The 18,299-nt window shown below is 34.9% G+C and overlaps 1 protein-coding gene across 1 annotated transcript in view; it reads right to left on the bottom strand.

The window, feature by feature from the left end:
* The window catches only part of LOC138700970 (uncharacterized), a 41,087-nt gene extending 25,957 nt beyond the window's left edge, over positions 1-15,130 (bottom strand). Inside the window, exons 1-3 of the mRNA XM_069827420.1 lie at positions 15,020-15,130; positions 8,433-8,491; positions 1,803-1,830 (exon numbers count right to left, since the gene is read on the bottom strand). Of these exons, the coding sequence (XP_069683521.1) occupies positions 1,803-1,830; positions 8,433-8,491; positions 15,020-15,077 (145 nt within the window). The 5' untranslated portion in view covers positions 15,078-15,130. The remainder of the gene's footprint in view (positions 1-1,802; positions 1,831-8,432; positions 8,492-15,019) is intronic.
* Positions 15,131-18,299: the final 3,169 nt, after the last annotated feature.

Below are 18,299 nucleotides of genomic sequence, written 5' to 3'. Positions count from 1 at the left end.
CCGAATAACGGTCTATGTTACAATATTTCAAAATAGAGTTTTTAATGGAATAATGCTGTAACAAAAATCGTTTTTCAATATCTGTACTAGAGGCGCTTCTACAGGAGTTACAACCATGAATTTCTTAGTCACTTCTAGCGCATCCAGTTGTTTAATCGTATCGGGGGTTTGTTCTCTTTACGAATTCTGGGTGCATTTGAACTCTGTGTATCAGGTTTTCTGTTGATCTATTACGTAAAATGGACGACTGCAAGACAGTGACGATTTCTACGGTAGGTATTGACCGGCTAAATAAATAAAAAAAGAACGGGGTCCAGACAAATTAATATTAATAAGTGGAAAGATGTGTCACTAAAGTCGCTGAGCGATAGTGGTCTTGAGTATATAACAAGGAAGACGAAGTCACAAGTTAGTGTGAAAGATTGCCCAAGTAATGTAACTTCCTGTCTGTTATTTTTAAATATTTGGTTAGTTGCATTTTAATTTACACTTTACCCAGTGTTCGTTGGTCTATGTTGTATTTTGTCACTCTATTTCGTTTCAGGAACAGTTTTGTTGAAATTCTTGTAAGGAGATGTGCTCACAGCTTGCTCTTGATGTCGGAATAGAGCTGTTTAAAATGTATTACTCTCTTACAGTCAGCATTTAAAAACTGTGATTGTTACTATCTTAGTCCACACCTGTGGAGTAATGGCTAGCGCGTCTGGCCGCGAAACTAGGTGGCCCGGGTTCGATTCGCGGTCGGGGCAAGTTACCTGGTTGAGGTTTTTTTCCGGGGCTTTCCCTCAACCCAATATGAGCAAATGCTGGATAACTTTCGGTGCTCATTTCACAGGCATTATCAGCTTCATGTTATTCAGACGCTAAATAACCTAAGATGTTGATAAAGCGTCGTAAAATAACCTACTAAAATAAAATAAAATTATTATCTTCAGTGTTAATAAAATTTGTACTTAACTGAGAAGCCAGCTGTTGGATACTGAATATTCTGTGCAGGAATTCAAATTCCATCGCCCAACAATTTTTCAACTGTAATATTTAATTTTCTTTATTCATTTGTTATTGTTACAACTTTCATTAATTGAATGTTGTCCCTAAATGTCAATACTGCAGTTATTTTGCAGTAATAGTAATATTATTTGATTCAATCTTGTATGTTTAGCCTATTCATAACATGACATTGAGTGTAACTTTAGTAAATTAATGGTGTTAATTCATAATAATATCATATCATTTAAAAATAAATGTTATAAACTTCTATGATGTGTAATATGACTTTGAGTAACATACAATCGTATACTTCGCTTGGTGTACAAAACATACTGATGGAATAATGGTCTATGTTGTCCGTCCGATAGCAAATTTATGAGCGGAATTAAGATGCAACAATCTCTGTTCCTCCTGCACAGTTAGCAGATTGTAACATAGACCGTTATTCGGCCAACGCTTCAATTGCAGAGAATGCTTTCCGTGTGTAATACAGAAACCGAATTTATCATTCTGCAAATCGCATTATTTCGTTTATTGATGTGTTTCAAGTAAGAGCCATTCGCATAATGTTAAAAGGGAAGGAATTTATATGAAGCTCGTAAAATGTAATTGAGTATATCGTATATTGCGTCGCCTTGGTGAATCTGGTTTATTTATTACAATTAGTATTGGCAGCTAGGATCTCTTAGGTAAGCTTTCCCTACAATAGTTATCCTGTGAAAATTTTCATTCAAGTCTAAGCCGCAATATTCCCTACAAAAAAAAAAAAAAAAAAAAAAAATCTCTTTGAGAGTGCTAATGTTATTACTTACCTTTTGTCTCATCAATCACCTTTTGAGTCTGAAAATAAAAGAAGAAAATTTGGTTAAGTGTTTAAAGCGTGGAAATTTAAAGTCACTGTAATGATTTGATAGGAAGGAAAGAAGGGAAATAAAGGCGGGGGTACTGAATTAAGCCCTGTCCGTGAATGGGAGCACTGCCGGGCCAAGTTTACCAGTAAGTTATTTCTCGTCCATTGGACTTTTGCTTTTATGTGAATGTATCTGTAACTCACATTGTAGATATTTGTACAAGTTTTGCTATCGGAATCTCTGACGGAGAAAATAAGAAACAAAATGTAAAATGGCCTATGTGTGCAGGGATCCGTAGAAAATACGCCCTAAAATAAGAGAAATGCAGCAATACATTGATATGCAGTGGAACCGTGACCAACCCGGATAACCACAAGATCATATTAAGCTACCGCTTTGGCCAAATAAGAGGTTTTAGTCTTCACAGAATTATTTTATTCGGGTCACTGGAAGATCTTTGGAAATTATGAGGGAAACGTGAGCCTCAGACACAAGCATCATCATTGTGGATCCCGGCCTGACGTAATTTAATCGTGATTGTTACTTAGTACCGATCTGTGGATGTTCCGAACAAGTGATGGGACACTGACATCACGTAATGATGATTTCACGTATGGTCTTTTCTATCTCAAAACATCCGAAATATAAAGAAAATAAATAAAACGAATGTTTTTGTGTGTGTAAACAACTGTGACAAAGTGCTTTATGCTAAGTTTGAGACATCAGAAAGTAAGAGTTAAAAAAAAAAAGTTCAAATTTGTCGTATTATGTAAAAATTGACAACGTCCAATAATTGTATCTTCGAAATCCTTCATCCGAATGATTAAAATCGTTGTTTATAGTGAAACTGAGAACTTCGTTCATACTGATGTGTAAACAGGTTTTCTTAATTTTTATAGCAAGTGGAGAAATGTAGTTTTCTTCATTTTGACGCCTTCACAAGAAAAGGAAATCAATGTATGATTAGATTCCTTTTTTAAATACAAATGAAACGCGTATTCTGTTGTTGATGGTAACTTATAAACAAGTATCGAACAGTATTGTCAGCAAAGCTTCAAATACAAATTGCTCTACAAATCGGGATGTTGATTATTTTCCAATGCCGTCTAGTCTTTCTGTCAACTTTTGCGTACAAATTAAATATAAAAAGACAATAATTTATGAATAGATCAAATATAAAACTGAAAAAAAAAAAATTAGCGAATTTTTCATCAAGTCATAAGTGGCATTCATGTCGGCAGTAGACCCACTAGCTACATCATATGCTCATATTACGGTACTGTGACCTTGAATTGGTACTTATCAAAATTACTTTCTTAATGTTGGGCCAGTAAGTGTCCCTAACGTATGCATAATCTTTGTTCTGAAGTATCAGTTCCATAGCCCCACACATTACAACACTTTTTGTCCATTCGTTTACTTCATCATTTTTTGTTAACATGCTTGAAAAAGCACCGAATAATAATCCTTTGATTCATTAATCATATTGAGTATAGTTAATTTGCTTTCAACTGAAGGAATTTCAACCGAAAAGAGAAATCAAAACCAAAACACAAACAACTTAGCCTTCTAATATCAAATAACAATACCTACCATTGACTATAAACAAATGAACTCAATAAGCTGACTAGTAAAACAGATGATGTGACTAGTAAAAAATTGTCACAAGTACTAGACTGGTGAAATAGTTTGAGAAACAGAATCTACTAGAGCTGGTGAAATATACTCTGGTAACTAGTAACTGGTAAACTACTAAACTAGTATTTTTTAGAAACAGGCCCCAGGTGACAGTTTTCTAACAAACAAACATTTGAACTAGGTGAAAATATTATTTAAACACATTTATAAAACACTAGTAAATAGTCTGACCATGCATACTTTACATAAAATGGTTAAATGGCGTACATATTCTTAAAATTAAATTGACATACAGATAGAAAGCCTTCCAATGAACATAATTATAATACAATATATTGAGAGGCATGCAGTGTGCCAGAATTATGAAATTAAAAACATTTAAAATTATTATATATAAAAAAGCCTAGTCTTCAGTTTTATATATAATAATTTTAAATGTTTTTAATTTCATAATTCAGGCACACTGCATGCCTCTCAATATATTGTATTATAATTATGTTCATTGGAAGGCTTTCTATCTGTATGTCAATTTAATTTTAAGACTGTGTACGCTATTTAACCATTTTATGTAAAGTATGCATGGTCAGGCTATTTACTAGTGTTTTATAAGTGTTTAAATAATATTTTCACCTAGTTCAAATGTTTGTTTGTTAGAAAACTATCACCTGAAGATGACTTGAAAATAAGTCGAAAATATTCGTGACGTATATTAACATTGTATCTTGATGTAACAGAAACCATTTCTGCCATCATAACATGATAAGTGATTGAGAAATAAAAACTAATTTATATGACTATTGCACTTTTACTACGTCACACTACTTTCGACCAATAAAACGGTACGAAAGGACGTCTTTCAACCAATCATGGCTGCTTATCGCACAATTTTATCGCGTCCCTAGCATTAGTTTAATTTTATCGCGTCCCTAGCATTTGTTTAATTTTATCGCGTCCCTAGCATTTGTTTCTTTGTTTGCCAACATTTGAAACTGCGCTGGTCTGGACGTAAAAAAAAAATTGAAAATTACGGACCACTCCAGTCGATGCACAGCAGTTTCAAATATGACTCGCATTGGCATTCAAGAACAAGAATTAATAAAAATCACTGATCATACCTATGCATGTTCTGAAATCCTATTTACAAATAAATGAAGAGCACCATTCGGAAATACTGAATACTGAATAAGTTGGATACACCATGTAGGCCTAAATCAACGAGTTCCACTTCTATTACGCACACGTCCAATATAACATCAATTGAACCACCAACCACATTCAAATTTGAAAATTGTACATTCAATAATTATTCCTTTTAAAGTTATTCATGTTTTTTTATGTTATCGTCGTTAATTAAAACTTTTGTAACACTTTGTATATTATTTAGGTTATGTTATAGCTTCTGCTATATGATATTATGAATAGTCACGTATCAGAGATTGTTTAATATTAAGATTTATTGAAAATAATCTGTCAAGTGACGTTGATTACTGGGATTCGGATAATTGAAGTGGAATGCAACTGTTTTAATAATAAAAATGAAACCGAATCAACAAAGCCTTCTTGACTAGTAACACTGCCATCGTGATATAGATCGAGAACTTCTCGACGAGAAGGCATTGCTAGTAATCATAACTCACTACTGCCATCTAGCATGCATCTAGTGTAATATTTGTAATGTTGAGATGGTACAATAATACATTTGAAGACAGTTGTATTTTCGTAAGTCAATTAATATTTTATTGTATTGGAGTACTTCGTTCTAATCTTTATGTACTTTCTTCTAATCGTGTAATAGTCAATTAAATCCCACTCGAGTTTTGATTTTCTCTAGACAAATCTTTAGTGAGATTACTGTTGATACAATTTCCATAAGGTACCGGGATCGAAAAATTGTTTTTTTTTTTTTTCAACACCCAAACACCGTCCATGTTTTTATGTTCTATTATAATTAGTAAAGCTTTCTACGAGGTTTAATAGAAGGGCTTTATTATAATTAGAAAAAATTTGCTCCTGATATTTTTAGTACGCTTCATTTCTTTTGTTTTATTCTGTAATCTGTACAGATGGAATCCGCCCGTTTTACTTCCGGCAAAACATTCATTTGTTCTCTTGATCAAGGCCCACTCGATGGATTCGTTTCCCTCCTCTTAAAGGGCATCAAATTGGCCGTGATTGTCAAATAGCGCTGATGCCAAATGCATTTCTTTCTCAAATAGACAATTATTAAAATCGAGACAAATTGATTGGAGTGCACTAAAGATAGTACAGATAGTAACAGTATATTACTACTACAAGAAAGAGTAGAGTGATAGTGGATGCCAAATCTAGGGAATCGTGTAGGACCATAAAAAACTACAAATAATGCCCATGTCTTGTCAGTATATTTTTTCATTAATAATCTTCCTCTTATGTATTCGAGAAAACTTCGTAACTAATTCAACAGTTCGTGCCATAAATAGGCGTCGAAAAACTTTCATTTTCCATCGGAAAATCTATCGTGATATCAAAAAGGAGTGCGTTATAACGGCAGTAAACATTTTTAATAACCTCTCTATGGATATAAAAATGAAACTCAAAACATGGGATTATTTAGATTCAAATTAAAGAAGTACCTAATTTCTCACGCCTTCTATTCTGTAGGTGAATTCATGACATTCAAGAACGCTTCATGAATATTTATGTGTTAGTGAAATTGGTCGGCCACAGAGTTTGAACCCGTGACCTCCCGAATGCGATCTCAAATTCTACCGTCTGAACCAACTAGCTCGGTTGTGCATCATTGTTGATATAAATAAAGAAAAATAAAAGTGAAGTGGTACAAAAATATTATTTAAAAAAGACAGGAAACGAATATGGGTAAATTATGAGCGCAGGAACGCCATTTCGTGACACTTTGTAAAATAACTCAGCTCCAGTGAGCTCAACGGTAAAATGGTAATCTTTACGCTGTATGTGCTGTATTTTGGCGCAGTAAAAATGCTCATATTTACTACAAAACTCTTAAAACTACTATTATGTTCTGTGGACAAAAGAAAGTGAATTATATAAAATTAAAGTATTTTATATGGACCGAATAAAGTTTAAATAATAAAGTAATACAATAATTGCGACAGAATATCAAGTTTCCTGTGGGTAAGAATTTATTTTAATCTTAGCTCAGTCCTTATATAGCATTACGTCCATATGGAGAAACGACATTTTCAAATAGTGAAGGTATTATCCAAATCGGTTAAGTAGCTACTGAGATTATTTCAAACAAACAGACATACATTCTTTGTATATTATTATTGATAAACATTTAAATATTTATGTATTCCCATTATATAATACAAATATACCCGTATAAAATATTGTTAAATGAATAATATTCTCCGTTTGTTATATGCAAAGCCGCCTTAAATAGACGGAGTCATTTGTTTTCTTTTCATTATAGCCTGTTAATCTGAGGCGGCGTTGGTAAAATTGTTGTTACTTTAAAACTCTTTTGTGTAGTTAAATATCAGTTCTATCAAAATTTTTCATAGAATAAAACTTATCGAAAATCATATTAAAAGAAACTTTTGTTATGTAACATTTTTCATGGAAATCAATAATAAGCTAGATATTTCGATTTATTTAATTCAGATTCCCTTATAATCCCCTTTTAAATAAAGTATTTTAAATGCAATATAGCCTAAAATATAAGTTAGAACAAACTTAATTTATATTAAAAATTTCATAGAAATCGGTTCAGCCATTATCGTATGAAATGGTAACAAACATCCAGACAGACATACAAACAAAAATTTCAAAAACTCGATTTTTGGTCTCAGGATACCTAATTATACATATTAACACCAATTATTCTTAAAACATCGAAAATTACCAGAAAAAGTTTGGTTACAGATTTATTAATAATACAGATTTCATTTCTATTTTCATCATTCTGAATAATGTTAATTTCAGAAAATGCAAAGGCTTCAAAGTGAGGTTTAAAATCTGACAGAAGTCCGAAGTTCAGCAGTTGAATGTTCACCTTTCAATGTCGATCTTTTTTTACACTTCACATAATTTAATTTTGAGAAAATTGTGTTGTTTATAAATTTCTGAACCACATTGGCTTTTTAGAAAAGTATCACTCTATAAGGAAATTACGTACAGTTGCAAGAACGGCCTGGCATCCATGATATTAACAGAGAATTCTTCCATCATAAACAAAATGATTTTGTTTTTCTCCAATACTTAAAAGTTTCTCTCAACAAGTAATTATGAAAATTATTTTATGCTCGACCATGCCGAAATGTACTAATTATACACCTGGTAGCAGTCCTTTAATGCATGTCATTAAAGTACACCTACTCATTAAAGTACAGTCTTCAGCCAATGATAACTCAGCTTACATGTGTTTAGCCAATGATAAGTCAGCTTTGTACCGTTATAAAACCGCAAGTATCGATTATTCTCTGATATGCAATCGAAAGAGAATTAGCGAAAAGTCACGGAGGCTGAAATCCAATACTGTCGCAGAAGGTTATGTTCTGTTACTATAATAATTAGCGTTAATTGTAAATGACATTCAAATAAATTCAATTTGTCATCTCGTTTTTTAATGTCGAATTCAATAATCAAAGTTATACCACGTTTAACGGGATTACACAAGGTCAATGACATTATTGTTCCTCGGAAAAAATCAATACTTTCGCGTCTGCGCACATCTCACAATTCACGACCTAGAACAAGGTCACTTCCGATCTTGTCAGTTACAAATAAAATGTATACATCTGAATACCGGTAATTTCAAGTTAGAAATATGGTCGAGCATAAAAAGTCGTATGAAACTCGCCTATAATGGTAATTAAAAAGCTCGTATGAAAATTATGAAACTCGCTTGCCCTCGTTTCATAAACATCCATACTCGCTTTCTTAATTACTATCATTATAGGCTCGTTGCATAATATACTACTTCACACTTACTGAATCTTCTAATCGGTCAACGACTACTTTGGGATTATGTAACGTCTCACTTGCCACTTCTGAAAAAGAAACAAATAATTTGTAAACACAGTGATAGTACGCAGAGCGATTGGTGGATATTTAATTACCTGGTTCATATGGGAACTATGAGCTTCCAATGGGGGACATGCATGACACTTTCAGTGGGGGATATGATACGAGTATTATGATATATTTATTTCTACAGCTCTTATTTAGTAATGGGTCACCACCACATATCTGTATTCGTACTTCCCATCACCTTACAATACAATAACACATACAAACTTTCATCGACGTGTGCAGTCATCTTATTTCACCTTTACTACTCCTATTACTTACCATAATACATACCCTCAATTTACTATCTAACCTCTCACCTTGAAAATGATTACCTCACCACTTTTTTTGTTTACTTATATTGAAATACTTACTATGTTTTAAAATGTCCTTAGTTTATATACTATCTTTTACCAACACTACTTAATCATTCTCATTTACTTTCATCTCCAATTGAGCCGTTCAGAGCAGAAGTGGTGTAAGTCAATATTGGGTAATGAGGTTTAAAGTAAAAATTCTGTAAAATACAGCGCAAAGTAACAATTAATACGTCCGTCATGCTATCCACTGATTACTAGTAGTTTAAATAAATTCAATTTTAATTGCTACTTTGCGCTGTATTTTACAGAATGTTTACTTTAACCCTCATTACTCATTTTTGACTAACACCACTTCTGCTCTCAAGGGCTCAATTTACAATCACTTCTGCCTCTCCTCACTTCTGTCATCACTGTTATTCCCTATTTCTTCACTAGGCACTGAATCATATGTTTATTTGTTCATTTTCACCCACGATAAATTTTTCGTTAGGCAGTATTATTATAAGTCAGTGCTAAAAGGAAAACGATATAATCTCATGACATGTATTGGAATATTTAGCTTTATGTCTTGATGTAATGCGTCAGAAGCGATCAACTCAGGTCCTCTTAAGGGGAGAGGATGGTATTTTTAAAAACTTTTTTCCTATTTGGTGTAAAATTTTAATTTTTGTATGTAGAGAGCTCATAGCTGTAGCAATTCAATCAAATATAAATATTTTGAAAAAAATATATATATATTTGGGGGCCCAATTTTGAAAAAAATGTATTCAATGCAGGATTGTACTAAAACCGATATATCTAAACCGTTTTTAAAGATACATTCAAACGGTTTTTTGCAATGTATTTGCAAAAGCATATTCTACAAACTGTCTGTAACAGAATTTTAATATTAGTCCCTACGTCTGTAAAATAAACAATTAAATTTTAATAACAATTTTCTGATTTCCTTTCTTGCAAACAAAGGGACGTATTTTTAAAATGAAATCAATTAACAGAATTCTGTTACAGAGAAACGTTTCCTAATAGTCTAAGGAATGTGTGTTCTAAATTTCATGCATGTATATTTAATAGTTCAGAAATTATATCCATTTTTGTCTGGTAATGTAGCAAAAAAAATGAAGTTACTGGAAACCGATAAATGTGGGCATGTGATTTAAAAATCCATAGCGCAGGAAGTTTAAAAATGACGATTCAACATGCGATAAGGGCACAAATACCCACAAAATGTTATGCTATGCATTCTACACATATTACAGAGTATTTTAAAGAATGTTTTTTTTATTAATTTACTCATTTTTCACCAAAAAATACCATCCTCTGCCCCTAAGCCAGGGGTCAGCATCAGGAGTGAATCCAAACTCTAAACGGGGACGCTTAATATTCATGCGCGACGGCATCAACGCTGCGCGGTGTTCGGCGGGGAAGAAAGGGGGTGAAGAGAAGTTGTATGGCTCCCCGTGAGAGAGTAGAATTCGCTCTTGGAGTCCAGCCCTGTCTTAAGCCTTGGTTTTTCTGAACCGATGCACGCTACGTGCGAGGCCGGCGCTGCGTAGAAGCCGTTCCAGTGTAGTTGCACCTTGTCATCTCGCGCAGGTTACGTGGGCAGCAGCACATGGAGTCTTACGTAATAGACGCGTTTTCGTCTACAGCGCATCCAAGGTCATGCTTCAAGCACAGTGGAACGGCTTTCACCACCTTCGCAACGACGCTGCGTGGATTGTGGTTTCTCAAGCTGCGAGTTCCCTTGGTGGACTAGTTGCTGAGCGGAGGTACTGTCCTGATTTTCCTTTAAAATTCTCTTAAGTTCCTTCAGTGGAACGACGAAACAGGGAGACAAATGGATAGCAAGCTTGCAGATCATATATTAAGTTTTTCTGAGCCCTAAATTCTCTTACAAAGACGCGTTTTCGCGTACTTTTTAATTGGTTCTCCTTCCATTTCCCAATTGACATTGACAGAGGTCTCGCCTCCTGTTCGCTACTTTTGAAATGGGAAGCTAATGTAGGCCTATGTACGTATGTTTAGTCAACAGTCTGAAAACTGTTGGAGCCTCATAAGTGGCACCAATTAGGCATAATTCATGAGGAAACTGAGTAAGTAGATAATTTGGTAGGGTGGCCAGTTTCTTTCTCCGTCCATTGCATTACTTCATATAGAAGTAGTAAGTGAAGTAATCAGATTTGAGATACAGCGTATGTACAAATTTTATTTATTTATTCTTCCAAACACAAGGAATAAATCACACTTAATTTCGCATGATTATGCCCAATTGTGCTGTATAACGCAAAATGAACTACCCGAAATCACGAAGTGTGATAAAGAAAAATAATTCACTCAAAAATAAATAGGCATATTGCAATAAAAATAAAAAATCTTAATCACTTATTTATTCTTATACATAATTAAGTAAGTAAAGTGGTTGAAAGTGATGTAAGTTACTACACGAGCCTTTTTCTTTCGCTATGGTATCAGCCGCACCTTCCCTGGCTGCAACATTAAAATCAGTAGTTGCGATCAACAATTTCTTCACCATCGACAACAACGTTTATTTTATGAAAATTTCAACAAGAAAAAAATGACATGTCGTGAAATTACAATTGAGGGGCTTAGAACAAAAAGCAGGTAAGTGACGGAAACCTAGTTTTGAGGAAATTACAGTTAAAGTTCTACATGAAATGAAATATTATACACTAGTTTGGTGAAATGATGCCCATATAGCAGCACTGCACAATGTGATCACTTATCTAATTTTATCCCAAAGAAGCATTCTTTTGGGCTATCACAACACGCACTTACCTCATTTTTTTAATAATGTCACTTACCTGCTTTTTGTTCTAAGCCCCTCAATTGGAGGAAAACATGTGAAGCATACTTAATAAAAAATAAACAATTGAGCTGTTCGAAGATACGAGAGTTTTGATGCAGATCCTACCGAGTCAAGACGTGAATTCTGCAAGAACATGTGTCTTGCGATGATCGCTGCATATTCCACGTCTGCCAGTGGGTGCCATGTACTAGGAAATTCGTATGTTAAAATATGTCCCAGTGTTATAATGTGTCGTAAAGTACAGTATATTTTCAGCCAACAAGCATAGTCTGTCTGCTTGGTGAGTACCTGCCGTTAGTTTGAAACAACATAATTTTATCTTGACAATCGGCAATCGATGTTTCCAGAAAACTTTGAAATATGTATAATAATTCTATTCTGCAACAAGATACATATAATCCAGAAATTCGTACGCCACCATATTATAAGCACTGTAAATGTTGTTTAATAAATTAATCACTGGTTTACCCGTATATTGTTAGATATTCTTTATGAGTTTACATATTTCACTCTCTCTATTTTAATGTATATATTTACATAGATATTTTGCTATACTACATAAAAGTTAGTGCTTTTTTTTTTTTTTGGTAGCCTTAATATTTTAAACTGTAACGCCAATACTGCCCGTGTCTCACGTCCTGAACCGAGAGTTCCCTAGTCCTTATAACCACGCCTCTTAGGTCTGCTCGGACCGGCACGGGAGCTGCAGCGTGGCGACACGGCAGCATATTATATGTTCTGAAAACATTATCCTATGCCATCGCAGGGATCTTTACTGGTTATATTACTGGATACTCTAATCGTGGTTACCAGTATCGCGATTATCTCTGATGGCGATTTCCTAAAATGTATGTACATATTAGGCCACTCTTCGTTCAGTCTGAACAACTGCTGAATTACCATAGAGCAGCATTTCTCAAAGTATGTTCTGGGGTTCCGTGAGCCCTATATGATTTTAAATGTTATACGTTTTTTACTTGGTTATTTAACGACATTGTATCAACTACTAGGTTATTTTGCATCGATGGGATTGATGTTAGCGAAATGGTATTTGGCGAGATGAAGTCGGGGATTCGCCAAAGATTACCTGACATCCGCCTTACGGTTGGGGAAAACCTCGGGGAAAAATCCAACCAGGTAATCAGCCCAAGCGGGAATCGAACCCACGCTCGAGCGTAACTCTGGATCGATAGGCAAGCGCCTTAGCCAACTGGGCTGCTCCGGTGTCTATTTTATACTTAGTGGATACTATAAAAATACATAGAAATGTTATGAAAATATGAATCAATAATAACATGAAACTACCGATAATAATAATAATAATAATAATAATAATAATAATAATAATAATAATAATAATTATAATCCAAGAATATGCTTAATAATAATAATATTCCAATAATATGCGTAATAATAATATGTTTAATGAACTTCTAAAACGGAAAATGCCCGTAATATATATCACCTTCATCACTGGATTCTGAGCGTATGTGTTCACTAAAACAAAATATCGAAAAGACAAAATGCAGGACTACAGTAGAAATGAGACTACAACTTTCCGCCATAAAACCAGATTGCAGGCTTAAAAAGCAAATACATTCGTCCCACTGAACAGACTTATTGAGATACTAGCTTTCACTTGTCTGTTAATTATTAAAAACTAATAAAATATTACAAGGATTCCGCAGTTACACTTTAGATTAAAAGGGGTTTCGCGGTGGAAAAAGTTTGAGAAACATTGCCATAGAGGAAAGAGTGTACGGATGTGTACACATGACAACCGTAACCGCTATTAGGTCGATAATCTCAAGTAGAGACTGTAGTCTACCACTGGTATTAGTGTTTAGTGACAGGAATTGATAAATAGGACATAATTTGTTTTGTGCGAGATCGTGTGTATTTGCTTGTTTTCCGCACAGAACCAATACGCGGTAAGTGTGAAATACCACATTCAGTATTCCCAACGTAACACACATAACAATTTCCCTCTTCTTACCGCTTAAGCGCGACATTCATTTTACTGCTTTAGGCTTTTAACATATTATTTTTAGAGACGTTTAACATAGTAATAATTATAAATTGGAAACTTACCACTGCAATTTCACCTAAATTGCAATGTTAATTATTGTTTTTAAATATTTGCAAAAATTAAGTAAAGTCTACTACTCCACGAAACTTATTGCATTCCTGATACAAGTAACATTAAGGAAGCCGTGAAAAAATCAACAGGATTCCAGATGCCGATGTTATTACTGCAATATGTTATATAAATAATATTGTTAAAATATTAAAATGAAAAATAAATCATTACATAACCTTACCGTTTGTTTTAAGTTCGCATTTATAGACTGGGGGGGGGGGAAGACAGACGTATATCACGGCCTGCTGGAGTATAGTAAACACAGAAAACATTTTATAGCAACAATGTTGAAGAAAGATATTTTGGCTTTCCGAAGTTGCCGTCATTAAACAGAAACCAAGATGGAGATTTCATTGCAACTAATTAGAAATTCGTCTTTCAGATATGTAATAAACGATCTTCGCAGAAAATAATGTACGATACACGAGCGGTATGTTTGTTTTCATGTTCTCGGAAATTAAAAAAGCTCAACTACGTTTCGCTTTTTCAATCTTTTCCTCGACCATGAGAACGTCAACATACCGCTCTTGTAACGCATATTACTATTGTGAGGGGATAGCCTATACATTCGCTTGTCCATGGCTGATCTTGCTCCATAGCTGACGAAAGGAATCCTGAAAAGGCCGATAGGGTAGTAGACACATGCGGTACCCAGCACCTCCTACTCTCCCCCTCTGCGTCTCGCCCCGCAAAGAAACAGCTCAGGAAGTGAGGCATGGGCAGTACTTCAAGAGCGTGACGTCATACAATTTCGTGTGACAATTACCCAGAGGTTGTGTTGTGGGTAACCTATCATGATACGGACGGGTTTGAAAATAAAAATGAAGAAAGAAATGCTGAATAAAGTGATAATTAGACTGAGATGCAGAAGGACGTGAAGATAAGTTGAAGGAGGAAGACGAACAGATAGAGAAAGAAATGAAAATGAAGAAAGGAAAGGAAAATGAACAGGGAACTAGGAAGAGGAGAATGTTATGTTTTATTTAATGACGCTCGCAACTGCAGAGGTTATATCAGCGTCGCCGGATGTGCCGGAATTTTGTCCCGCAGGAGGGAAGAGAAGATGTCTTCGAAAAGCGAAGGGCGGGAATCAGATGAAGTAGACCTAATCGAAGAACAAGTGGAACGAATTTTTATATTTATAATTTCGTGCACCAGACAGCGAAACGTGGAAGATTTGGTAACGGTAACAAAGAGCCAAGCAATGAAGTGTTGAACTTACCAACGAAGAAGAAGGGCACAAATGCACCGAGGACGAAGATCAACAGCGAAGTTCTCATTGTCTTGTAGTAAGGCACCTGGTCTGCTGTCAATGGTACGCCGTCTCAGTGAAAACGAAGAGCTCCACCGCCTTCTTTTATACGGTCTCCACGGACATGACACCGATAACATGTTGAACTACGTAAGTACGTTACTATGATAGGCTCGTCGGTTATATAATACACGACACGTTTGTTTCATTATAATGTGACGTGCTAAGCGTCAATTTGTGGTCATGGAGTAATTTATTCATAACGTTCTGCCGAAGGGCAGGTTTTTCACTGCAAACCCAGCATTTTCCAGTCTTTCCTATTTTCTGCCTTCCGTTTATGATCCATATATATCTTACTATTGTCTATTGTTTGATATCATCATCATCTTCTTCTTCTTCCCCGAACTCTTCTCCCGTTCATCATTCCTTCGAGTGCATCCTTCAGTAGGCAGTTTCGTGTTAGTCAGTGACCCACCCAATTCCTTTTTCTCTTCCTAGTCAGTTTCAGCATCATTCTTTCTTCACCCACTCTTTCCAACACAGCTTCGTTTCTTCTTATGTCTGTCCATTTCTGACGCTCCATTCTTGTCCATATCCACATTTGAAATGCTTCTAGCCGCTTCTCTTCACTTCGTCGTAATGTCTATGTTTCTGCCCTATGCAATGCACACAAAGAACTTAGTCTGTCTCTCTCTTTGTTCTTTTTCCAGAGTTCAGCAGATGATGCTCCTTTTTGTATCATTGCTATCCTCCTTTCGACTTCTTGGCGGCAGCTCATGTTACTGCTTGTAGTACACCCCAAATATTTGAAGCGGTCCACTTGCTGTACTGCCTCATTTAGAATTCGCAAGTTTACCTTCTTTACTTTTCTTCCTATGACCATGGTTTTTGTCTTGTTTGCATTTATCTTCATCCCACACAGCTATCAGCTATCATTTTGCTCCAGCAGTATACAGTATATGGAGTCATCTTCATTCAGAGATTGGAAACCTTGATAAGCTAATGCTAATTGTGATTTCCCGATCTCTGATTCATCGATTGTCGAGCAGTATGTTGCTATGCTGGAAACATTCTTTGCACCGTGACTGCACCATCTTAACATCGAAAACATGTGGCTTCTTGATCGCCGGACATGACACATTTGAACTTATTTTTTATCCTTTGGACTCTGGACAAATTGTCTTCGGATGGCTTCTACCGTTTCATCATTTGTGGATGGTCTTCCAGTACGGTTTTTCTCCAGTAGGCTTCGAGTTTGTTTTAACTGTATAGTAATGACGAATGTTATTCTCTTGTGTTGGTTCTTCGTTAAATAAGCGACGAAATTCACTTCGTACACAAGTCACATATTCAAAATTTTCCATCCACAAAACCCATTACGCTTTTCTTTGAAATCCATCTTGTAGGCCTATAGTTAATTGTAACAATGAATATTATTGCATTTGTTCGATCGGTACCGTCTCAGTGCCTCAAACTTACAGACGAAAACTTTGATATTTTTATTCTCATCTGGGACCAATATTACAATCCTACCTCTACTCATTAAACAAATAAATTCCTCTGAAACCCCACCATGACTTTTGGGACTCGGTGAATCCTCAGCCTCACGTCGCTAAATGCGAGAACCATCTCGCTATCACCAATTCCACCCATGGTACATGATTTCGCAGTTGATATAACGTCGTTAGAAGACTGCCTGAAAAGGGGACTGAACTGTGAAGAAGTTAGGCTATGTGATGTCTTTAAGATACAATTATCTTTCCTTTAAGAGGACACTCTACTAACAATGATTTATCAACCACAATCTGAGAGCATGTTTACTACTATGTAAAGAACTAACAAAATCCAAGTTTTGAACTTCCAGACGTTCTTGGCTTTTGATTTTTTTTTTTTTTATGTTTATTTTTAGAAATATTTTCAAACCCAAGTTTTTAGTAGAGCATGTCATTTTTCTGCTGTTACATTCACAAGATACAGAGAAGCATTTCTATGCATTCACACTTTGAAATACCTCATTTATTCACTTTAATTTTTTTATTTTTAGAATGTTATTTTTTTCTCTGATTTATTAAAAGTATTAATAAAGAAAGCTAGTACCATTTCTCACAAAATAAGTGCATAGAAACACGCAGCTATCTCACAAATACTTGCAGTAATAATTTCATCCAGATTGGTTAATATTTGGCATAAAAAAGTTGGTGTTGAATCATGAAAAATAAACTTACGGAAAATGGATTTGAATGTAAAATTAATTTGAAACTGTTTCACAATTGAAACTGTTTCTTGATACAACCTGTTCGAACTGTTCCTGAATGTTACACTAGTCGAGTGATCACTTCATTGTTTCACATGGTTCCAAGAGATAAACAGTTCAATTTCTAAACAGTTTTCCTCTCCTTTGTTGTCTGCAAAGATAGCACTATCAATAACCTCCAATCGAAAGTCGATATAATATTATGTTCCACACGGCCTTCGTGCAACAGTAGCCTATGTAGGATCGTGCAATTTAATTGTACGAATCAAATTACCTAAGGCATAATAAATCTGATATTAATTATTAGCTGCCCACTGATGGAGAATATGTTCATGGTGTCCTAACATAATATTAATGATTAATATACTTACTTACAAATGGCTTTTAAGGAACCCGAAGGTTCATTGTCGCCCTCACATAAGCCCGCCAGCAGTCCCTTAATTATTAATATACAGCGAAAAATATCATCGGCTAATGTCTTATCGTTATTAATCTGTCCTAGGGCTATATGCGTTATTTTTACTAAAATCGATTTATTTTGAATTGTTGTTATTTACTGTACCCTTAACAGTAATCTACGAAAAATGACTTTCGTCATCATAATACACTGAACAGCTGCTTTAAAGACGATTCAAGGGCTTTGAAAGATGTTCCTGAAGCAAATGAGAGGTTGAAACAGTTGGAACACTTGGCACTCACGTTGTAAACATATTCTTATGAAACTGTTTTTTTTAAACTGTTATTTTGGAACAGCTTCCTTCATGAAACAGTTACAGTCGAAACTATTTCTTAAAAAGAACAGTTTATCCCATCTCCAATATTTATGTAAATTAGAATTGTCACCCCGCTACATGCATCAGCGACTTCAGGCAGCCAACTTGAGGTCAAGAAGTTATTGGATTTGTAATGAGAAATGTATAAAAAAGAATTCTTTGATGACAAAAAGCTTCTGACTGCTCTTTATATGCCACGGCCCCTTACAGACTAATTAAAAAA

The sequence above is a fragment of the Periplaneta americana genome, chromosome 6 (genome assembly GCF_040183065.1).
Source record: "Periplaneta americana isolate PAMFEO1 chromosome 6, P.americana_PAMFEO1_priV1, whole genome shotgun sequence".
Lineage (NCBI taxonomy): Eukaryota > Metazoa > Arthropoda > Insecta > Blattodea > Blattidae > Periplaneta > Periplaneta americana.
This window is presented reverse-complemented; position numbering and strand designations above follow the sequence as displayed.